Consider the following 26,252-nt stretch of genomic DNA (forward strand, 5'->3'; position numbering starts at 1 on the left):
CATCATACTAGGACCAGCTGATCTAGTAAAATCATCCGAGTATCTAGCTAGGCCTATTATCGTCGTTGCTAAGTCAACATCATTAGTAATTGACTCAATTTCTCTTCCATCAATCATGTAAGTGGCGCTCTTGAATAACGCCATAATACCGTTGTTAACAAATCCGACTCTAAAATCTGCTCCATAGAGGGTATTATCTGTTTTAATAATTTCCCCGGTAACTTCGATATATGCCTCAGATGGAAGAAAATATCTTGCTGTATCGTGAACTTGAATTTCCAAGCGATTAGATGTATTTGGTTCAACTGCATCGTACGAGAAATACTGGAAATCTCGCACGGATGTGTCTCTTCCTACGGGCTCGTCCATGTCGAACACTTCATTTGACACTTGTGCGAACATTTATTATTAAGAATATCATCTAAAACGAAGACCACTGCCTGAAATAAAACTTGTATTAGCAACTTCATTTGCGAGATTTGTCTTAGCAACTTCCTGCGCTAAATTTGTCTTAGCAACTTCCTGTGCTAGATCGTTTATTTTTTTATTTGCCGCGTCGTTTATGACTTTGCTGATTTCGGGTGGCATTTCTCTGGTGATGGGTAATTTGACGGGTTGTTTTTTGCGCACTAAATTTAATATTTTACTTTTGACAGCATTGAAGCCTTTACTGGCCAAATTACCGATACCAGAAATGGCAGTCTCGCCGATTTTTCCTATTGCTTTTGACGCGAATTGTTTGATCGTGGGTCCGATTTTAGGTATTACTCGCGTAACGAGACTTCCAATGATATCACCGAATCCATTGCCGTGGATATATTTGTACACGGGCAATCTAGAGTTTACTATGCGGACCTGTTTGGGTCTGCGCTGATGTTTGTGAACAATCATGTTATTTCAATTGTGTTGTTTTAATCGATGAGCTCATCGACGAGTTCCTTGTAAATGTGAGAATTGATGATGCCACCGCGGAATAACCGCTGACAAATATCTGAGGCTTCGTTAATTACTTCGCGAGAGTTATTTCCTGCTCGTTTTCCTCCGATTAATACCTCGAGGCGAGATATATCGTTGACAACACTGTCAGGGCAAATGGTATATCCGCTTCCTGTTTTTGGTTTTGAAAATGACGATGGCGATAACGCTTCCTCGAATACTTCTCCTGACGATGTCCCTGACGACGTTAATGGTGATTCTAAGGGGAGTTGAAAGGAAGGGGGGTGAAAACCCGGGATTAATATATCACTCTTCCTTGTAGATGATAGACTTTCCCTTAGCTTCTTTGATTTATAATCACCAACATCCGATATAAATTTTTCAAAATTTTTATCAGAATAGTCTATTGGTTTTCCTAAAGTGCCAAAATAAATTATCGCCAGCCAATCAACTTCTTCGACTTTATCAGCAATAAATCTTCTCAAAATAAATTTTCTATTTTCAATAGAATCATCCGCAGCCATCTGAATTTTTGAATCATAATTTCTAAGTAAATGCAATATGTTCGTGTTCAAATAATTATCAGCGGTTACACTAGTATCAAGTTTTATTGGATGAAGTTCATATTCTTCCTTCATCCTTATATCTTCGGAAAGTTGTGCCTTAGGTTGTGCTGGTTTAACTATCGATGCCTTAGGTTGTGCTGGTTTAACTATCGGTGCCTGTGGTTGAATATCTTCTTTTTTCCTTCTTGATTTTCTCTCTTTTTTCTGAGGTGGAATTTTTTCTTTTGGTCTAGCTCCTAATTCCTGTGGTTGAACTATCGGTTCCTGTGGTTGAACTATCGGTTCCTGTGGTTGAATTATCGGTTCCTGTGGTTGAATATCCTCTTCCTGTGGTATTACTTTTCTCTTCCGTGTTTTAGTTTTTTCTTCCTTCTTCTGTTGTTTTCTTTCCTTCGCGTGCTGTTTTATATCTTCCGCTAGTTGCTTATTATGATTATATCTATCGTCTGCTGCTTCTAAAAATCTTCTAAAAAATGGATCCCTTTCACTCGCCTGTGTTTTTTCCGCATAAACTTTATATAACATACCATACCAACTATTACGGGTTTTATATTTTTCCTTTCCTATTTCAGTCAAATATTCATTTCGAATAGTAAACATATCTTCCGCAAATTGACCAATTCGATCTATGGTATACAGTGTCGAGAGCGGTCGTGATATTATTTCCCATCCCTCATCGGTGAAATTTTCTCTTAAATTCTCGATACTAAACTTCCCTTTTTTTACTCCCGGTTTTCCTAATACGGTTTTTCCCTTACTTGCTCCAGAATCAATTGCAGGTTGTTGCCCTTGTGCTGCTGCTGCTATTGCTAATCGATCGGGTAATGTTCGTGATTGTTCCTCAATACCTTTCAACATGGGAAAAATTCCCTTTTTCCTGGTATCTGGATCTTTTTCGTCACCAAATACAACTTGCTCGATTGTTCCGGTAACTGGCTTCAACCATTTCGATGATTCCTCGGCAATTCCATGTTGCACATCTTCGTAACCACGAACATTTCTCTTAAATAATTGTTTTGTCGGGATAAGCTTCTTTAATGCCGCTAATTGCTCTCGCGCTAATCTGGCAGAATGAGGCTCTCCAACTCTACTAGTTTTCCGACTCATATTATTTTCAACTATATTGTTTTAATGCGAGGTAAAATTAGGATTAGCAGCCAAACTTTGCAAACTTCGTCGACGGAATAAATTTCCCCCCCCCCCTTTTTTCCTTGTCTAGAATCATTGAATTTGCACACAAAAAATTGCAATCGGGAGTAAATTTACGCAAATTAATTTTCGTAGGAAGGCTTATTTTTGAAATCTGAGGCTTCTACGGAGAAAGTTCTCGTAGGAAGCTTTATTTGGTCTGGAACGTCTGGTCTGTAGAACTTCCCTGCTGCTCAGTGATTTGTTTTCAAATAATCGTGACAGAATAACTTAGATAATACATGTTCCTTTCCAATAAGAACAATGGATAAATATGTTTGTCATTTAATCTTAATACATGTATCATGAATTTACTAAACATTGATTTACATTGGGTGGATTAATGATTTCAGGTGAGTAAACATCAGGATGAAACTATCCAAATTTATATTTATTCCAAATGTCAGAGACACCCTGTGGTTGTAAAGTCATCTGTGGCAGTATTGAAGCTTGTAGAAAATGGGTCCCTGATTGAGGTTTTTAAGTTTTCATCTGTAATTCTGACCCCCAAAAAAATCATGTATTAATGAAGCAATATACTGATAAAAAAGACAAGTTATAATGCAATACATTCTAGTTGCATACTAGTTGATTACTGATGGAGAAGTATTTAAAATGTAAATGAAGGAATAATGTTTTTTATTTGCACGTTTTCAAAACAGGTAAAACTGGAAGATAATAATTTCATCATTTTTTACTTGGATAGACAGAAAAAAGAAATGAGAAATTAATAGAGCAACAACCACATAAGTTAAGATTTTTTTTTCTTACTCGAATATACTTTGTAAATATTAAAGCAACTTCTAGGTAAAATGCAGCTTTTTCTCATCACATTTTGTAGAAATTAACAAGAACAACAACAATTACAACTGCAACTACTGTTATTACTTTAACAAACATAAAAAGCATTGTAAATTAATAGGATCAAGGAATGGCACCACCCCTACCCTCAATCTCACTATCTGGTAACATGGAAGATCTAAACCAAAATTTAGCAATATGGAAAACATTCAGCAATTTCACTCAATATGAAGTCTTCCACTCAGTGTTTAATCCCATCCTTCCTTCCTTATGCTCATTATTTGGAGAAATCACACTACTGAAATCAGAATCACCATTGTTGACACCAATCTCTGATCTTTGTAGTCAGGCCCACATTGGGTTAGCTGCACACGGGGTAATTTTATGGTTTTTGAAGATAGTGTTTCCATTTTGCACATGAATTTGCTTAACCTGAAATGTAATGTGGGCAACATTTTTGGTTAGTAGTGGAAATGATGTGACATTCACATTCTTTTGACTTGAATCAATTAGTTCTTTCACAATTATCAGTACCATTAGTTAACAAATAAGAAACTAAGAGTTCAAGTCCAGGGGAATTCTGAGTATTCAGATAATGGTGGAAAACCAAACAAAAAGTGTGTTTGCATCAACCATGGGTTAATTATGTCACCAAAGACTGATAGTTTTAAGGTATGATTTGCTCTCTGATTTGGTAGTGATGTACATGTATGAAAGCAACAAATTCTTGTGAAGATGGACAACAGCTTCACTAATATGGAGGTACCAGTCTCATTAGCACTAATTGGCCACAGTATCAACAGTGTGCATGGTTACCACAGTAAATTCATAAAAGGTTCTGTTCATCAAATTCGAGGGGATTGTTTTGATTTTTGCAAGAAAAGATTTGTTCATTAGAATTTTAAATCATACAAATCTCTTCAGCAAACTGTTTTAGCCAAAATTAGATTACATAGTTTTTTGCTTTCTAAAATTGTGAGATTTGCAGTAATCTAAGACTTGTTTTAATCATTAATAAGCTAACTAGTTCTAGGCTATATACAATTATTTATTCTTATCTAGAACATTCACTCATTTTAGTATAAGGTAAGCTCTATCCAGATGTTGTTGCACAGGTTTTTATGCAATAACTTATTTATTTATAGTCTGATGGAAGAGTTTCATTGACAAGGTTTCTTTGTAAAAACACTATATATGAGTTTAAACCTCAAGAATTTTACCCAAATATTTATTCAAGTGTACAATGTGGGTGTTGCACTGAATATGGTAGTTTACATAGGACTTTGGTAATACAATACCACATACACCTGCATAGTGATCTGGTCAGCTGTTGTATTATGAAAGACAGTTGAACCATGTTGAGCCCACTTATGGTCTTATATATTGTTGCAGAAATGTCCTCTAAAAACAAAGACTTCATTATAACAGAGAATCAGTCTACAATATTCAGTACACACCTACCAGCTTTTAAAAGACAAATGAATGGCTGTTTTATTGAAACCTATCCACTGCAACTGTTTTCTAAATGAAAGTTGTACATTATTAAAAAATTTTTTATTCAGAACTGAGATGAGTATAGTTTGACTTGCCAAAACAAAAAGCTAAAGGTATATGCAAGTTAAATAAATTTATTCAAAGAGACAGTTTATCACAGACAAGAGAAATATTATAGATACTGTCATCATGACTTGTGTTGATATATTCACACATTTATCCCTCAAAACAATGCATTGTCAAACATGTACTATACATGATATTCTTGCAAGGTAAAATATAGTAACAAAATACTATACACTTGTGTGTAATATGACAGCAACAAGAATTCTTATTTATCCACTGAACAAACTAAACTGGCATAAAACCTTTCAATTATGAGAAAGTAGTCAGGTCTGCTTTTCAAAATCCCTTTTTTTTTCCTTCAAATTTATGGTATTGTCCTTACACCCACCATAGCTTTGGTAGGAAGCATACTGTTTTACACATGTGGTTGTTTTCATTATGCAAATATCCAAACTCATGCTTGCTAATGAGGAGTCCTAGCAATAGTTTTTCATAATCTATACAGGCCAAGGGATGGGTAACATCTGCCAATGAGCCTATACAAAAATTTATGGAACATCCACCAATGAGCCTATACATACCTTAATGTAGTATATACCAATAAACCTGTACAAACCATTATATAGTATAAACCAATAAGCCTATAAAAAATATTCATGTAACAACTACCAATGTGCCTATACAAATCTTCATGCAGGATGTACCAATGATGACTCTAGATAAGCCATCATGTAGCATATACCATTGAGTCTAGACAAGCCATCATGTAGCATATACCATTGAGTCTAGACAAGCCATCATGTAGTATATACCAGAGTCTAGACAAGCCATCATGTAGCATATACCAGAGTCTAGACAAGCCATCATGTAGTATATACCAGAGTCTAGACAAGCCATCATGTAGCATATACCATTGAGTCTAGACAAGCCATCATGTAGTATATACCAGAGTCTAGACAAGCCATCATGTAGCATATACCAATGAGACTAGACTAGCCATCATGTAGCATTGAGCCCGCACAAATGTCCATGTAGTGTTTACCAATCAGCCTATATTAACCTGCTGAAGTCAATAACAATTATGGTCCAAAAGAGAATAAATGGCATATCCATTTGTCTAATTCTAAGGCTCTGAGTTCCATCAAAGTTTATGGTTGAAACAATAATTATAAACATTAGTTTAATTTGAAAATTATATACATATTTTCTTTCACTTCATCTCTGTTGCCGTTTTTCAACCACTTAGTCTAACTGACTTGTTTCTTGATACTAACATGGTTCTGCACTGAGAAGTTATATGCTATGTACTAGTCTTTTGTGCTGGCACTTGTGTGCTTTTCTTCCCCCCCCCCCGTGTCCACAGAAAATCTTGAAAACTTTATACCCTGAAAGTCAAGATCTTTTGGAATTTTGTTGATATAACTCAGAATGCAGAATTTTCACTTAAAACTTGAAATAATTCTGCAAAACCTTGGGAATGATTTGCATATCTAACTCATATGACGTCATCTCCATCACAGCTGTTAAAGGACCTCATGGATTAAAATTAAATTTGGTACTATGCTTCGAGTTAAGAAATTCTGGGTGTGTTTGTCACCATTTTCTGGCAAGTTTTAATGAAACTGTGGCCTCTGTTTTACTTAGAACATTACAGTAAAATTTCCATTTCACTCAAGAACTTTTGAAGGACTTCATGGGTTAAAATCAAGTATGCGGTTTATTCAATTTTCAACATTTACCAGTGAAACTTCATGGAGTAATAGTCCTTGGCAGACAAAGAACTTTGCCCTTAAATGTCCTTTCCACTCAAGATCTTTTTGAAGGACTTGATAGTCTGCATTAAAATTATGCAGGAGACTTTGTTAAGAAGACCTAATGGGAGCTTTTCCAGAAATACTTTCTGGAGTTATGGCCCCTAACTGACTGATTACCACCCCAAATCACAAATGTTTGTGCTGAGAGAACAGGGTTTGGTTTGAATACAGTTGGTGTGGTATGCTTAATAATAGACCAGAGGCAGACAACAGGAACGATCCTTGGGTTTATCATAAAAGATGTACAGTATTTACTTTATGTTTGCACTTGTGAAAACTTACTCCTGACTGGTTGATGATCATAGTACAGACCCATCTCACTTTATTCTGCATTATATCAAATAACATTATGTTGGTAAAATGTTATGGTGGGTCACTGGAATGTATCTACCATAACCAAAAGAACTTATCTATTATACGTACTAAACTTTAAGGGCCAAATATGGAGGTCTCTATTTAAACTTGTTTATGAATCTAAAATCCCATAAAACCACATATTCATTTCTATAACACTTTAGAAATACAGTAACTACATATAAAAGTATGATCCTCACAGATTTTGGTTCAGATATTTCCTGCCCAATATGTATGTGGAAGTGACATATCAGTGGAATAAAGAACACATTTTTCAAATCGAAACATGATCTCAGCATATTTTGTAACTTGTATCATTTTAAATCAGCCATGTTTAAAATATAAAGTCATTAAATCACCATTCTACTGACAGCAGCTCTTAAATAAACTGTGGTTCCTTTCAATGGTACATGGGGATATCTGTCCCTTAAAAGTGACAGCAGCTCTTAAAATAAACTGTGGTTCCTTTCAATGGTACATGGGGATATCTGTCCCTTAAAATGTAACCTTTTATTTCTTAAGGTAATATTTCATCAGGTTCTGCTTAATATTTGCTGCTCTTATTTCTCCATCGTAAAACTATAAATCAAAGGTCTAACAACAGTACGTCTTTGCAGTTTATATTTCGGTACCCTCTGTAAAGGGATGAATAAGTCATTTCAATATTATTTTCTCTCTCCCATTTTCCTCTGATGGTTGCTTAAATGGCGTCTAAACTGTTTTTTCCATATTTAAAAGAATTCTCAATCTGATTCCTTGCAGTCACCTTGCAAAAAGCAAAAACAAACAAAGAAACCATTACATATCGGTAGATTCCCTTTTTCTGTATCTTTCTTCACTTAGAAATTAAAATTAATGAAACTAATAGCCCTTTTTCTGTTTTCGATCACAATTTGTGATCATATGCTATATATGTAATCAATCAGTGCTGTCAGAAATGACCAATCGTATGCTTCTACATTAAGGAAAGGGCAGATCATTCTAGAATACCCTCGCACATAACAGCACGCCAAGCCTTAGTGATGCAGTTAAGTTTGCAAATGTAACTAGAATACCCTCGCACATAACAGCACGCCAAGCCTTAGTGATGCAGTTAAGTTTGCAAATGTAACTAGAATACCCTCACACATAACAGCACGCCAAGCCTTAGTGATGCAGTTAAGTTTGCAAATGTAACTCTTCATTAATTTTAATGTCAATTTTCAGGAATGTACCAAAAGGTCAATCTTTTCTTGAAATCATTTAATCTGTACATAATGTTCAACACGAAGCATGATAATTAAAACTGAACATTTTCTCTAAAACAGACCCTTGAGATGCATACAAGTGCCTAATGCATATAAATATTAAAATTTAAATGAACACAAAATTTGAGTTAATTAAAGATGAATCCTGTTTGCACAATCTTTTCCACTAAAAACTACTATTCAATGTATGCATTTTATAAGTAACAATTTTATGTCGCAAATATGCTTCAACTAATTTCTACCTCACCTAAAAAAAATGGAGAAAATATGGCTGATGAATGCAAATCATCTACATATGTATGAGAAATTGGATGGGTCTTTGGTTGAAATGACTGGCAGGAAGTTTTACTGATTCAAAGCTTCAATAATGAAATATCTTGCATTTGATAAAATTCTTAAAAAGCTAACTTATCATTAATTTGTCCTTTGAGGTGAAAATTCTAATGGTCTTGACTGACTCAATTTGCCAGGATGTAATTGAGTTGTATAACACAATATGGCAAAATACAGTAATGCAAACAGGAGATTCAATCATTGTTTGAATTTAGTGTCCTGAATTTCATCCTCAGCTGTAGTTTTCATGCTTACTCTTTTCCCTTTACACCAGAAACAGGTGCTATAAGCATTTAAAGAACAACTGTACAGTTATATATCTTTGTGGGTTTCAGTTTTTGTGTTTTTTTTATTTTTATTTATTACATTTTTGTTCATACTGAAATTTATGGAAAGGAGGAAAGCATTTATACTGTCTCAACATGAAGATCCCAGTTTGATTTTCTTCTACTTATGCGTGCCATGAAATCAATGAGTATCCCTTCAAGGGACTAATACTCTGCAGTCTGAAATAAATTTTCAGTAATTCAAAATCACACATTTTTAACTGCTAAATATTGAGACGATCTCCAATACTCTTGAGTGATAAGATTTTAAAATTACTGCTGTGACAGCCATACTGGATGTAAGATTGGCACCATTTTCAACTAGATACCACAAGTCTTCTGGTGAAAAAATAGTTAATATGGCTTTCCATTTAGTTGGAGGAGTCGCAACAAGATATGCAAGATGGCTGCCATGGAAACCATATTTGAGCTCACAGGTGTCATGCTACCTGACAAAGTGGACGATAAAATCCCCTTAAAAAAGTTATACTTTGCCTTGTTCTGTTAGAAAAGCAAAAACAACTTTATTCTCTGATTTTTCAACTTACGTTGAGTGACTGTAGTTTAAGACTTTTCAGATTTTCCGTTAACAAAGTCATGAACCTGTCATGGGGCAATAATGGCAGACGTCACTGTGTCTACAAAGTATTTCTTCATTAGATAATCGGGTTTTTTTTTTAATCAATGGGCAAATAAATTAAGGAAAAGATGCAATTCATAGAAAGCAACTGTCTAAATATTATCTCACAGAAGATTCAGCCTAAAATATAATTATGTAGGTCAGAAACATGTTTGGCTGTTAAGTCGATACGATAAAAACAGTAAAGCAAATATTATCAAATACATGATGTAATTAAAAGTATGTACAGAATTACTAAAACCATAAATTTGCAATCCTATCAATGGATTGTTGTACCAAAGCTAGAAAGTCAGTGGTTATATTAAGAAAGTCCCTCTTTCTAAAAACATGTATCCACGTCATGCGTAGTGCCATATTTGTTCTTGGCTGTGTCAATTTAGTTGAAAAACAAGGGTCAAGTTTATTTAACTTTTACGCTTTAGTTTGCCATTGATGAATAGTTATGGTAATGTTTTATCAGCAACAATGAAATTAAGACAAACACTGGTGTGAAGACAGTTATGCATGTGGTCTCATGTACATGCTGTAAGGGCTGTTTCAAACTATAGTTCAGAAATATTGTCAACTACTACTGTATACTGAAGTTTTAGAAAGTAAAATAAATTTCTTGTTGAAGTGGTTGTTGATTAGGCATTTTTAACAACTTGCAATTACAATACTGCAATGTACTCCTAAAAGTAAAAATTAATTACAGTGTATACTTTTACTGTGTTCCTTTAAAGTGATATGGTTAAAAAGACACTGCATATAAACATGATACATTTGTATACTTTTTGTTTAAAATATGCATACAACACAAAAAAATTCTTTTTGAAATAAAAATAATATGCATATTGAGAAACAGAGGACATAATTTAAATATGATAGCCACACCACACACACATACTATATATATATATTACATTTCTTGCTTTGCTCTCACTTCTCTCTTTCTTTTCTGTCCATAAGGAGAAGTCACTTCTCTCTAAAATTCAGGTCTAGCTTGACCTCTCTGGACTATTTTCACGTGGAAGCAACTAGATATCATAATTAGTCTTCTGGTGAAAGCCCCTGTTTATAAGACTTTCCATTCAGGAGAAATAGTCATAACTAAACTTTCAAGATGGCTACAGTGGTAGATGGATGGCACATTTACAACATTTACATATAGGATTAACATGACAAGAAGTCTTATAATGAGAACCTCATGTTGATATGATATTTAATTCTTGTATAGTAGCAATAACAAGATTTTCAAGATGGCTGCTGTGGTAGCCATAATGGATTTTACTTTGGTACCATTCTCATTATGGACAAAACAGACATCATAAAAAGTCTTTTAGTGAAAACCCCATGATGATATTATGACTATCCATTTAGGAGAATTGACAAGATTTTCAAGATGGCCACTGTGTTGTTGTTGTTGTACGGTTTAACACCATTTTTCAGCACACAATAGGCTATACATGGCGGCCAGTATTAATGGTGGAGGAAGAACCCGGAAAGAACCACCGACCCACGAGAAGCTACTGGCAAGCTTTCTCACATACCCACATTGACCGAATCCGAGACTCGAACCCACGCAGACAGAGGTGAGATGGTAGTGATCCGTAACGGAGAGCGCTTTAGACCACTCGGCCACTCGGGGCCCCTGGCCACTGTGATGGCCTTACTAGATGTCCAAGCAGGAACACAATGGTATCTTTGGATATCTAAAATGAGCACAATGTCCAAGCAGGAACCCAACTGTGTCTTTGGGTATCTAAAATGGTCATTCTTTTTATTGGAGAATCCATAATCGCAAGTTCATTACTGTTAGAAGATGTCTACTTTAGGAGAAGAAGCAATAACAATCTTTTTCTAGTGGATGTATGGATAATGGGCAACAGGTTAGCCAGTAAGCTTTTCTGGTCTATGACCAGCAAAGCTAAAACTAATATACACATGCATTTACAGCATGATCAAAAATAGAAATTAAATAGAAAGGAGGATATCACTATGAATGCTTTGTCTGAGCTATAGCAATTCAAAAGTCGAGACGAAGCAGTCATAACTATGCTTGGATTTACCTCCATTTGATTTGCATCCTTTGATGTAAAATATTGACTTTGAAAGACCAATGGTTAATTTTTAACAACACAATATAGCTTGTTACTGTTATTAGTAACACATGCTATATCTATATTTGTCAAAAGGAAACTGACATTATGCCATATGCATGAAAGGGCTGAAATCCTTCCAAACCCAAAAGTAGATGGATCATACAGTGTAACTAATCACTGCAATCCATTATGTCAGGAAACATCCCAAAACTCCATCTGGCACAGATCCACAGAACAGGGATATTTCGATAAATTTTCATTTGAAATAATTTGTTTAATGGTCTCTTGCTATAATGAACAATGTTAGAGTCCTTACAAAGTGTTAGTAATAATAAAGTGTTGATTAAGGCTGTGTATTACATAAATAAAGGAACACAATTGTGTCTTTGGATATCTAAAGTGGACATTTTTTTAATTGGAGAATCCATAATAGCAAAGTTCATTATTGTTAGTAGATATCAGCATGGATGAGGTACTTGATGTTCAGTTTTTAAATAATGCCTACAGTTTGTAAATTGGAAAACGTAAGTATCTGGATCCAGTCACAGAAACCAGATCTTGTGAATCCAGGCCCCTGGTTGCATTAAATTTCGAAACTTTGAGATTTTGTATTATGTGGTTTAGGAAACTTAAGACAATATAACTTTTGTCCGGGGAAGATATAATGGAAAGGATGCAAGTTTTCATTTTAGTATTAAATTTATCACATGGAAACACTTTTATTCTTGTAAAATATTGTTGTGGATTCCTAATAGTCTGAGACAAACCATAACATTTCTATAGTTATGGTAAGACACCTTTATAGAAATTTCCCGATTTTATGAATGTACTTCAATCACAAAGAAAATCAATGTTAATAATCAAGTTACAAGATAGATAATCAACAATTTCAATCTGAGAGCGAAATTTTGAGATGTTTATTAAAATGGCGGCCAGAAAATCTGGATTCATAAAAAATATGCCTAGTAGATTGAAATTCTTTTAATAAATTTGATCCTAAAAGGAATAAGTTCTTCATAATCAGTTATAATTGTTGCTAGTGTAAACATTTTTGAGCTATAGTCTGTTTTAGTAGTGTAATCTACTAAACACCTGACTCATCAGAAAAACTGAATGCCCCTAAAGAGTTTATCAGAACAAATTATTGATAGCTGATGAAACAAAAATATTTCATTTGATGATGATGAGAAAATATTTAACATTAAAAAAAGACCCCAAAAACCCAACAATATATAGAGGATATTTGCTTGAAACGAGTGAATAACAGATATCATTCATCGAGTGGCTGAAAAACTGAGTATTTTCAACAGTGGCGAATCCACGAGTGAAAATACTAGAGTTTTTCACCCACAAGATGAAATGTATCCGTTGTTAACTCGTTTCAAGCAAATATTCTTTTTATTTTATGCTCACATACGTTGGCTACCTAAAGTTTGTGACACAGTGAGTTAGCAGATTTCTTATGGTAATGTCAGCTGTTTACCGTACATGTTCTGCTGTGTTACGTGTACCTGTGCACAAAATTAGTTCCATATCAGATTGATAAAAATTAACTGATATTTCCAGAATAACAAACTACAAGTTTTAAGGATAACAGACAGGGATTATTAATAAGAAAACAACCACAAGTAATTTTGGTTGCAGATGCCACAGCGATGACAATGACATGTACATAAGGAAAAAGTAGCTCACTGACAGAAAATCAAAGGGAGGTAAGTATTTTTCTGACCCCAAAAAGTAGTTCCTGTAGTGAAAAAGTATTGTTACTTTTTCACTACAGTGAAATATCAATATTATTTTAATTAGAAAATTACGTAATTCACTGCTTAGCATAAAATAAATTTTATATAACTGATGCATTATTGGGCAGGGTTTACCAATTTGGCAGCATCCATGTGTCAGTATCATATTTCACATGTCTCTGATGTCCTTGTATACTGTGATTCCCATCTTTTTTCCAGGCATCGCCCAAAACAAATGACTCTGCATTTAACATTAAGTGTATTAGCTGAAAACATGCAATCCAGTTAAATTCTGTAGTCACATAGAACTGGTTTTTTCTGAGTACGGTAATTAGATTTGTTCTATTGGCGAGATAAATTATGTTCATTCCAAGCAATAGAAAAAACAAAGCATGCAAAGCAGATTTGATTTAAGACTTCATAAGTCAGTTATAATTGTTGCTAGTGTAAACATTTGTGATATACAGTCTGTTTTAGTAGTGTACTCTACTAAACACCTGACTCATCAGAAAAATGAAATGCCCCTAAAGAGTTTATAAAATATTTCATTTGATGATGATGAGAAAATATTTAACATTAAAAAAGACATACAAAAAACAACAATATATGTTATACAACTAATGCATTGTTGGGCAAGGTTTACCAATTTGGCAGCATCCATGTGTCAGTATCATTTTTCACATGGCTCTGACGTCCTTGTATGCTGTGATACCCATTTGTTTTCCAGGCATCACCCAAAACAAATGACTCTGCATTTAACATTAAGTGTATTAGCTGAAAACAAAGCAATAGAAAAACAAAGCATGCAAACTAGATTTACAAATAAACCTGCTCCAAAGTAATAGGTGTGTATGTATCAATAACAGGTTTGTATGTCTCAATCAAAAGATGAATCAGAATCTTCAGTTTCACATATTCACTTGCCAAGTACATACAGCAGTTGCTTCATTCCTCAGATATGACATATTATGCCCAAAAACTCACAAAAGTGATTACTTTGCAAACTGTCAAGCTGACTCTCTTGTGAGATCCTCATAAACATCAACTATTTTACAATGGCTGATCAAGAGCATGCACTAATCCGGAAAGGGAATAAGTAAAAAGCCTATGTACTAAATCAAGAGCATGCACTGCCCCGGAAAGAGAATAAGTAAAAAACCTATGTACTAAATCAGCACCTTCACCAGGAAAACTTTAAACTGCATCTGATAATTTCAGAGTTTTTTCTTCCTTCTTTTACAACGACAGTGATCATACATGTTTTTTCTGGTATCAGTGTTTGCCAAATCCCATGAATGTGCTGAAACCCCAACCCTTTAGGCTTGGGCTTCAATGCCCCTTTGGGGTTTGCGGATCACTGATACCAGAAAAAAACCTGCATGATCCCTGAAGTTAGTAAATGTCTTCTTAGTCTCGTTCCTCTGGATTTCAAGTCATGCAATTCTCTGATTTGCCTGCATTGATCACTGCAACTGTGATAGTGTAAATGGTGCAGATGAACTGATATCCAGAAAGAAATGACCTTCCTGACCAGCTTGGAATGTACAGGGTGTCAAATTGTACACCCCTCCTGAGATTCTGTCCAGCTGCAATACACAGTAACCACGCCTGAAAAAAAAAAAGAGATAAAGCATATTGTTAGGAAACTGTTATGTATCACTGCTTACATCACAATGTGATATGTATAATGGTAGAGTGCTTTCAATACAACACATGTTGTGATATGCATAATGGTAGAGTGCTTTCAATACAACACATGTTGTGATATGTATAATGGTAGAGTGGTTTCAGTACAACACATGTTGTGATATGCATAATGGTAGAGTGTTTTCAGTACAACACATGTTGTGATATGTATAATGGAAGAGTGCTTTCAATACAACACATGTTGTGATATGCATAATGGTAGAGTGCTTTCAATACAACACATGTTGTGATATGCATAATGGTAGAGTGCTTTCAATACAACACATGTTGTGGTATGTACAATGGTAGAGTGCTTTCAATACAACACATGTTGTGATATGCATAATGGTAGAGTGCTTTCAATATAACACATGTTGTGATATGTACAATGGTAGAATGCTTTCAATACAACACATGTTGTGATATGTACAATGGTAGAGTGCTTTCAATACAACACATGTTGTGATATGTACAATGGTAGAATGCTTTCAATACAACACATGTTGTGATATGTACAATGGTAGAGTGCTTTCAATACAACACACGTTGTGATATGTACAATGGTAGAATGCTTTCAATACAACACATGTTGTGATACATACCTTATGATCAACTTAAAATAATCCCAAGTTTGTTATCACAATAATCCAAGCACTTACTAATCAACAATTTGATACCACAATTTTCTTCTTATATCCATGTAATCTGAAACATCTATTCAAAGGTGATTTTGATAATTTCAATGATATCCTGTTATAAAAGTATTTGTAAAACCTTCAAAGATTTTCTGAGGATGTTTTTAACAACACATAACAGCTGGTTGTCAATCCTTGCATAATTTTCCAAGGACATGCACTTTTCTTTTAAACTAGTAATTTTACACCCATTTTAAAATTTCTGTCCTGTAAGCTAACTTATTTGTAATATTTCTGGAATTCTTTGAATACTAAAACTCTCTATGGATAAATGAACCATCACTTTTTGCTTTATTCTCATTTCCTTTCGCCATCTGTACCCAATTCATTTCCAGATTACATGTAAACAAAAGGGAAGTACAGTGGTCTCCCTCTTGAATGGGGACCTTGCTTTATTCAGCCAGAATCACACAGCACCACCACATTTGTATTCAAAAATTAGTATTATCTGGGATGGTTCCCATGCTGCTTATTGGGACTACTTGCCATGTCTGCAATACAAAATAATATTCCACGTATTTTCATTACTTTTACTGCCCACAGAAAGTGTGCAGTATCTGAAGGCATCAACGATGGCAGCCATTCTGTGGAAATATTTGGTACTCTTGATTGCAGTTATTTTATTTTTAGTGTTCACAACAGAATACAATGCTCCAAAACAGCTGGATTTGTAGGAGGGATGGATTTCTTCTAAATTGCATATGACTATAGGCAACTAATTGGACAACAACTGGATTTGTAGGAGGGCTGGATTTCTTCTAAATTGCATACGACTATAGACAACTAATTGGACAACAATTGGATTTGTAGGACAGCTGGATTTCTTCTAAATTGCATGTGTCTATAGACAACTAATTGGACAACAAATGGATTTGTAGGAGGGCTGGATTTCTTCTAAATTGCATATAACTATAGACAACTAATTGGACAACAATTGGATTTGTAGGAGGCCTGGATTTCTTCTAAATTGCATATGACTATAGACAACTAATTGGACAACAACTGGATTTGTAGGAGGGCTGGATTTCTTCTAAATCGCAAATGACTATAGACAACTAACTGGACATCAATTGGATTTGTAGGAGGGCTGGATTTCTTCAAATTGCTTATGACTATAGGCAACTAATTGGACACCAATTGAATTTGTAGGAGGGCTGGATTTCTTCTAAATTGCATGTGACTATAGACAACTAATTGGACAACTGGATTTGTAGGAGGGCTGGATTTCTTCTAAACTGCTTGTGACTATAGACAACTAATTGGACAACAATTGGATTTGTAGGAGGGCTGGATTTCTTCAAATTGCATATGACTATAGATAACTAATTGGACAACAACTGGATTTGTAGGAGGGCTGGATTTCTTCTAAATTGCATGTGTCTATAGATAACTAATTGGACAACAACTGGATTTGTAGGAGGGCTGGATTTCTTCTAAATTGCATATGACTATAGATAACTAATTGGACAACAATTGGATTTGTAGCAGGGCTGGATTTCTTCAAATTGCATATGACTATAGATAACTAATTGGACAACAATTGGATTTGTAGGAGGGCTGGATTTCTTCAAATTGCATATGACTATAGGCAACTAATTGAACAACAATTGGATTTGTAGGAGGGCTGGATTTCTTCTAAATTGCATGTGACTATAGACAACTAACTGGACAACAATTGGATTTGTAGGATGGCTGGATTTCTTCTAAATTGCATATAACTATAGACAACTAATTGGACAACAACTGGATTTGTAGGAGGGCTGGATTTCTTCAAATTGGATATGACTATAGACAACTAATTGGACAACAACTGGATTTGTAGGAGGGCTGGATTTCTTCTAAATTGCAAATGACTATAGACAACTAATTGGACAACAATTGGATTTGTAAGATGGCTGGATTTCTTCTAAATTGCATATGACTATAGACAACTAATGGAGAAAGTTAATACTCCCACACAAGACCTCATTAATGCTGTCAGTGTATTTTTGGCATCTTTAACACAGGCTTACAGGAGACCTCATCAATGCTGTCAGTGTCATCTTGGTGGCTTTTACAAAAAATGGCCTACATAATATCCTTCAATGCATCTCTACCTTCACGAATTAGGCATGTACTCTAGTTAAATGAATGGATCACCAAGTTCAGAGAGAAATGAGGTAAGGATTATATTTTTTATTACACAGAATTCATTCATCAAATTCATTTTGGGGAATTTCAAACATCTACAACTGCAAACCTCTGTCTGCGGTGGTTCAAGTCTCGGATTAAGCCAATGTGGGTATGTGAGAAAGCTTGCCAGTAGCTTCTCGTGGGTTGGTGGTTCTTTCTGGGGTTTTCCCGGGTTCTTCCTCCACCATTAATACTGGCCGCCATGTATAGCCTATCGTGTGCTGAAAAATGGTGTTATGATCCACAACAACAACAACTGCAAACCTTCATAATAATCACCATCTTTATTTTTATCATGTCTCTGCATATGTAAGGTACTAATCCTAGTACTCCTTCTGTGATCAGTTTGATTTCTTTTCCAGATCTAAGTTCTCTAGTCAGTTCACTGTTCTTTGTTGCTTTCTCTGGTATCCTGCAATCAAGGGCTGAAGTTCCCCAGTGCTGCTTTCTGCTGTGTTTATTCATGTGTGAAAGTCAGAACTTAGATCTGCTGCTGCATCTTACAATATCAGATCATTAGCAAATCACAAGATCACAAGAGTTTAAATCAGATCAAATTCAGATCACTATCTGATCATCAACAGGCATCTGCTCTATTTATGGTTTACCTGTCAACACAGGTGATTGGTGAAATAATTTAACTAATTCCAAAAATGGATTATTGTTTGTCGTGGTCTTTAATTTGTGGTGTGTAGCAATCTCCACAGCCATTAAAACTGGTACCCTTGCCAAAGTAATGCATTCACAGTATATCTACTATTATTATTACCTGAAATCTCCTGAGGGCTTTTTGGAGAATGAACCTGGCGCATTTGGCACTGTCTCGCTAACGGTAACGGCCTCCACTCCCACACTGTACTCCCTATTACAAGTCAGAAAATTGGTAACACTTTTAAGATTCGCATTGGTAATGTAAATAAACAGAATTAGTTAATCAGTAGGAAATGTAAACAGATGCACTGTTGGAATTCAGGTGCGTAACAAATGCTTCAAAATGATGTGTAATTTATGAATTACCAAAGGCAGTAGTCTATAAATTAAATATAATAATAAAATAATAATCAGTATATGACATTTGTTCAAAAACCAATTTTGAAAGATGAACCTGCATACAGGACATCTGTAAAAAAAAAGGCTGGTTTTGCTTTTCCTGACAGCTGAACACACACACACACACACACACACACACACAGAAAGAGGGCTAGAAAGGCCTCATATAAGTGACTATACATTATACCTCTATTTACATAATATTAACAAAACTTACAAAAAATATATAAAGAATATCATTTGTTATATCATACATGTTTTAAATATACAAAATGAGTATAAAAATATGAAAAGATGCACAGTGTAAGCTGATAAAGTTACTACAATGTAAGCTGATAAAGTTACTACAGCGTAAGCTGATAAAGTTACTACAGTGTAAGCTGATAAAGTTACTACAATGTAAGCTGATAAAGTTACTTTAATGTAAGCTGATAAAGTTACTACAGTGTAAGCTGATAAAGTTACTACAGTGTAAGCTGATAAAGTTACTACAATGTAAGCTGATAAAGTTACTACAGTGTAAGCTGATAAAGTTACTACAGTGTAAGCTGATAAAGTTACTACAATGTAAGCTGATAAAGTTACTTTAATGTAAGCTGATAAAGTTACTACAGTGTAAGCTGATAAAGTTACTACAGTGTAAGCTGATAAAGTTACTACAGTGTAAGCTGATAAAGTTACTACAATGTAAGCTGATAAAGTTACTTTAATGTAAGCTGATAAAGTTACTACAGTGTAAGCTGATAAAGTTACTACAGTGTAAGCTGATAAAGTTACTACAATGTAAGCTGATAAAGTTACTACAATGTAAACTGATAAAGTTACTGCAATGTAAGCTGATAAAGTTACTACAATGTAAGCTGATAAAGTTACTGCAATGTAAGCTGATAAAGTTACACCAGTATAAGCTGATAAAGTTACTACAATGTAAGCTGATAAAGTTACTGCAATGTAAGCTGATAAAGTTACTACAATGTAAGCTGATAAAGTTACTGCAATGTAAGCTGATAAAGTTACTACAGTTTAAGCTGATAAAGTTACTACAGTGTAAGCTGATAAAGTTACTACAATGTAACCTGATAAAGTTACTACAGTGTAAGCTGATAAAGTTACTACAATGTAAGCTGATAAAGTTACTGCAATGTAATCTGATAAAGTTACTGCAATGTAAGCTGATAAAGTTACTACAGTGTAAGCTGATAAAGTTACTACAATGTAGGCTGATAAAGTTACTATAATGTAAGCTGATAAAGTTACTACAATGTAAGCTGATAAAGTTACTACATCAGATGACTTAGTTATAAAAAGTCTGCCATAAAAAAGAATTGGAAAATAAAATTAAAATAATTACCAAACATTCTCATTTTGGACCAGTACATATTTGTAACCAATAAAAGCTCTGCTGTTTTTATCATAAATGCAAGAAATAATTTTAAATTTCACTTTAGAATAAGTTGTGCAATAAGCTCTTGGTAGCTTCAGTATATCCTACATGTCACATGATCTGCTTTAGTTTGTATTACATGCCAATTTACTACATTTGTTTTAGTTTATCATACATGCCAATGTACCACATGATCTGCTTTAGTTTGTCCAACATGCCAATGTACCACATGGTCTGTTCTAGTTTGTCCTACATGCCAATGTACCACATGGTGTGCTCTAGTTCATCCTACATGCCAATGTACCACATGGTCTGTTCTAGTTCATCCTAACTGCCAATGTACCACATGGTCTGTTTTAGTTTGTCCTACATGCCAATGTACCACATGATCTGTTCTAGTTTGTCCTACATGCCAATGTACCACATGGTGTGCTCTAGTTCGTCCTACATGCCAATGTACCACATGATCTGTTGTGTGCCATATGTATGGTGAATTTCGCCAATATTGTCCTTGACTGCTGCAATATCAACTCAGCTGACAGGTACATGCTGAATTTAAGTCTTAGATGGACCATGACCTACTTACTCAGTGACCACTATTGACCTTTTGATCTCTCTGTTCTACATCTATCATAAAGAAAAAAATATTACCATTTTAGAAGATTTCATCCTAAGGATAATAACCCAATGACAAATCCCAAAAAACATTTTGAACACCACATCTTACCTATGTATAAACAATTGCAGACTAAATAAAACCAAAGTCCACAAGAGGATTTATGCTCTTTGGGCTGAAAAGGATTTCCATGATTTCTAAATAAACCATATCTTCCTTTCAACTAATGACTGTTGAAACTGTCTCCAATATTTTCAGCAATAACAAGATAATAAAATTAGCTGCCGTGGATGTCAGACTGGCACAATTTTCATCTAGGACTAAGACATCATTAGGACCAATTAAATTTACTATCAAAGACTTACAAAAATGGTACTAACAACTTCCTCACTAGGTGCTCAACATTAAGAGGTTAGTGTTAGGACTGGTCAGTCTGGTGTCAGGATAATGTGACTGGGTGGGACATCATACTACATGTCTATGTCATGATGCCCCAGTGCTAGACATTACTATAAACTGACACAATGCAGACATCATGATGATATGACTGAAACACTGTACAAGCTATGTTAAAAATCCAAATCACACACACCAATTACATTTAGGACCAACTAGGCATCATAAGAAGTCTTCTAGTGAAAACCACATATCAGTATGACATTCTGTTCAGGAGTAGTTATAACAAAACATTCAAGCTGTCTGTCCTGATGGCCATATTTCAGGTGAGAGCAAAACCATTTTCAGTCAGGATGAACTAGAGAGGAGTTATTTTAGTGAAAGCTCCATTTTGATATGACCACCAATTCATGAGATGTAGCAATAACACGATTTTCAAGATGACTGCTATGAGGGCCATGTTGGAGGTCTGAGCAGTATCACCTACATTTAGGACCAACTAGATCATTTGATTAATGTGTAAGTTTCAAGGCAATCCTACAACTAGTTCATTTGATTAATGTGTGTGTGTAAGTTTGAAGGCAATCCTACAACTAGTTCATTTGATTAATGTGTGTGTAAGTTTCAAGGCAATCCTACAACTAGTTCATTTGATCAATGTGGGTGTAAGTTTCAAGGCAATCCTACAACTAGTTCATTTGATCAATGTGTGTGTAAGTTTCAAGGCAATCCTACAACTAGTTCATTTGATTAATGTGTGTGTAAGTTTCAAGGCAATCCTACAACTAGTTCATTTGATTAATGTGTGTGTAAGTTTCAAGGCAATCCTACAACTAGTTCATTTGATCAATGTGTGTGTAAGTTTCAAGGCAATCCTACAACTAGTTCATTTGATCAATGTGTGTGTAAGTTTCAAGGCAATCCTACAACTAGTTCATTTGATCAATGTGTGTGTAAGTTTCAAGGCAATCCTACAACTAGTTCATTTGATCAATGTGTGTGTAAGTTTCAAGGCAATCCTACAACTAGTTCATTTGATTAATATGTGTGTAAGTTTCAAGGCAATCCTACAACTAGTTCATTTGATCAATGTGTGTGTAAGTTTCAAGGCAATCCTACAACTAGTTCATTTGATCAATGTGTGTGTAAGTTTCAAGGCAATCCTACAACTAGTTCATTTGATTAATGTGTGTGTGTAAGTTTCAAGGCAATCCTACAACTAGTTCATTTGATTAATGTGTGTGTAAGTTTCAAGGCAATCCTACAACTAGTTCATTTGATTAATGTGTGTGTGTAAGTTTCAAGGCAATCCTACAACTAGTTCATTTGATTAATACGTGTGTAAGTTTCAAGGCAATCCTACAACTAGTTCATTTGATTAATGTGTGTGTGTAAGTTTCAAGGCAATCCTACAACTAGTTCATTTGATTAATGTGTGTGTGTAAGTTTCAAGGCAATCCTACAACTAGTTCATTTGATTAATGTGTGTGTAAGTTTCAAGGCAATCCTACAACTAGTTCATTTGATTAATACGTGTGTAAGTTTCAAGGCAATCCTACAACTAGTTCATTTGATTAATGTGTGTGTAAGTTTCAAGGCAATCCTACAACTAGTTCATTTGATTAATGTGTGTGTAAGTTTCAAGGCAATCCTACAACTAGTTCATTTGATCAATGTGTGTGTAAGTTTCAAGGCAATCCTACAACTAGTTCATTTGATTAATGTGTGTGTAAGTTTCAAGGCAATCCTACAACTAGTTCATTTGATCAATGTGTGTGTAAGTTTCAAGGCAATCCTACAACTAGTTCATTTGATCAATGTGTGTGTAAGTTTCAAGGCAATCCTACAACTAGTTCATTTGATCAATGTGTGTGTAAGTTTCAAGGCAATCCTACAACTAGTTCATTTGATCAATGTGTGTGTAAGTTTCAAGGCAATCCTACAACTAGTTCATTTGATCAATGTGTGTGTAAGTTTCAAGGCAATCCTACAACTAGTTCATTTGATCAATGTGTGTGTAAGTTTCAAGGCAATCCTACAACTAGTTCATTTGATCAATGTGTGTGTAAGTTTCAAGGCAATCCTACAACTAGTTCATTTGATCAATGTGTGTGTAAGTTTCAAGGCAATCCTACAACTAGTTCATTTGATTAATGTGTGTGTGTAAGTTTCAAGGCAATCCTACAACTAGTTCATTTGATTAATGTGTGTGTAAGTTTCAAGGCAATCCTACAACTAGTTCATTTGATTAATGTGTGTGTAAGTTTCAAGGCAATCCTACAACTAGTTCATTTGATTAATGTGTGTGTGTAAGTTTCAAGGCAATCCTACAACTAGTTCATTTGATTAATACGTGTGTAAGTTTCAAGGCAATCCTACAACTAGTTCATTTGATTAATGTGTGTGTGTAAGTTTCAAGGCAATCCTACAACTAGTTCATTTGATTAATGTGTGTGTGTAAGTTTCAAGGCAATCCTACAACTAGTTCATTTGATTAATGTGTGTGTAAGTTTCAAGGCAATCCTACAACTAGTTCATTTGATTAATACGTGTGTAAGTTTCAAGGCAATCCTACAACTAGTTCATTTGATCAATGTGTGTGTAAGTTTCAAGGCAATCCTACAACTAGTTCATTTGATCAATGTGTGTGTAAGTTTCAAGGCAATCCTACAACTAGTTCATTTGATCAATGTGTGTGTAAGTTTCAAGGCAATCCTACAACTAGTTCATTTGATTAATACGTGTGTAAGTTTCAAGGCAATCCTACAACTAGTTCATTTGATCAATGTGTGTGTAAGTTTCAAGGCAATCCTACAACTAGTTCATTTGATCAATGTGTGTGTAAGTTTCAAGGCAATCCTACAACTAGTTCATTTGATTAATGTGTGTGTGTAAGTTTCAAGGCAATCCTACAACTAGTTCATTTGATTAATGTGTGTGTAAGTTTCAAGGCAATCCTACAACTAGTTCATTTGATTAATGTGTGTGTAAGTTTCAAGGCAATCCTACAACTAGTTCATTTGATTAATGTGTGTGTGTAAGTTTCAAGGCAATCCTACAACTAGTTCATTTGATTAATACGTGTGTAAGTTTCAAGGCAATCCTACAACTAGTTCATTTGATTAATGTGTGTGTGTAAGTTTCAAGGCAATCCTACAACTAGTACAACTAGTTCATTTGATTAATGTGTGTGTAAGTTTCAAGGCAATCCTACAACTAGTTCATTTGATCAATGTGTGTGTAAGTTTCAAGGCAATCCTACAACTAGTTCATTTGATTAATGTGTGTGTAAGTTTCAAGGCAATCCTACAACTAGTTCATTTGATCAATGTGTGTGTAAGTTTCAAGGCAATCCTACAACTAGTTCATTTGATCAATGTGTGTGTAAGTTTCAAGGCAATCCTACAACTAGTTCATTTGATCAATGTGTGTGTAAGTTTCAAGGCAATCCTACAACTAGTTCATTTGATCAATGTGTGTGTAAGTTTCAAGGCAATCCTACAACTAGTTCATTTGATCAATGTGTGTGTAAGTTTCAAGGCAATCCTACAACTAGTTCATTTGATCAATGTGTGTGTAAGTTTCAAGGCAATCCTACAACTAGTTCATTTGATCAATGTGTGTAAGTTTCAAGGCAATCCTACAACTAGTTCATTTGATCAATGTGTGTGTAAGTTTCAAGGCAATCCTACAACTAGTTCATTTGATTAATGTGTGTGTGTAAGTTTCAAGGCAATCCTACAACTAGTTCATTTGATCAATGTGTGTGTAAGTTTCAAGGCAATCCTACAACTAGTTCATTTGATTAATGTGTGTGTAAGTTTCAAGGCAATCCTACAACTAGTTCATTTGATTAATGTGTGTGTGTAAGTTTCAAGGCAATCCTACAACTAGTTCATTTGATTAATCCGTGTGTAAGTTTCAAGGCAATCCTACAACTAGTTCATTTGATTAATGTGTGTGTGTAAGTTTCAAGGCAATCCTACAACTAGTTCATTTGATTAATGTGTGTGTGTAAGTTTCAAGGCAATCCTACAACTAGTTCATTTGATTAATGTGTGTGTAAGTTTCAAGGCAATCCTACAACTAGTTCATTTGATTAATACGTGTGTAAGTTTCAAGGCAATCCTACAACTAGTTCATTTGATTAATGTGTGTGTAAGTTTCAAGGCAATCCTACAACTAGTTCATTTGATTAATGTGTGTGTAAGTTTCAAGGCAATCCTACAACTAGTTCATTTGATTAATGTGTGTGTAAGTTTCAAGGCAATCCTACAACTAGTTCATTTGATCAATGTGTGTGTAAGTTTCAAGGCAATCCTACAACTAGTTCATTTGATCAATGTGTGTGTAAGTTTCAAGGCAATCCTACAACTAGTTCATTTGATTAATGAGTGTGTAAGTTTCAAGGCAATCCTACAACTAGTTCATTTGATTAATGAGTGTGTAAGTTTCAAGGCAATCCTACAACTAGTTCATTTGATTAATGTGTGTGTAAGTTTCAAGGCAATCCTACAACTAGTTCATTTGATTAATGAGTGTGTAAGTTTCAAGGCAATCCTACAACTAGTTCATTTGATTAATGAGTGTGTAAGTTTCAAGGCAATCCTACAACTAGTTCATTTGATCAATGTGTGTGTAAGTTTCAAGGCAATCCTACAACTA

General features: G+C 34.7%; 1 protein-coding gene across 1 annotated transcript in view; it reads right to left on the reverse strand.

Moving 5' to 3' along the window:
• Positions 1-5,103: 5,103 nt before the first annotated feature.
• Positions 5,104-26,252, reverse strand: part of LOC149776044 (calpain-7-like) — a 91,331-nt gene continuing 70,182 nt past the window's right edge. The window contains exons 20-21 of the mRNA XM_089942175.1: positions 18,911-19,003; positions 5,104-15,196 (exon numbers count right to left, since the gene is read on the reverse strand). Coding sequence (XP_089798301.1) covers positions 15,052-15,196; positions 18,911-19,003 — 238 coding nt within the window. The 3' untranslated portion in view covers positions 5,104-15,051. The remainder of the gene's footprint in view (positions 15,197-18,910; positions 19,004-26,252) is intronic.

This window comes from Sinohyriopsis cumingii, chromosome 18 (assembly GCF_028554795.1).
Source record: "Sinohyriopsis cumingii isolate HCF-2022 chromosome 18, ASM2855479v2, whole genome shotgun sequence".
In the NCBI taxonomy this organism is placed as follows: Eukaryota; Metazoa; Mollusca; class Bivalvia; order Unionida; family Unionidae; genus Sinohyriopsis; species Sinohyriopsis cumingii.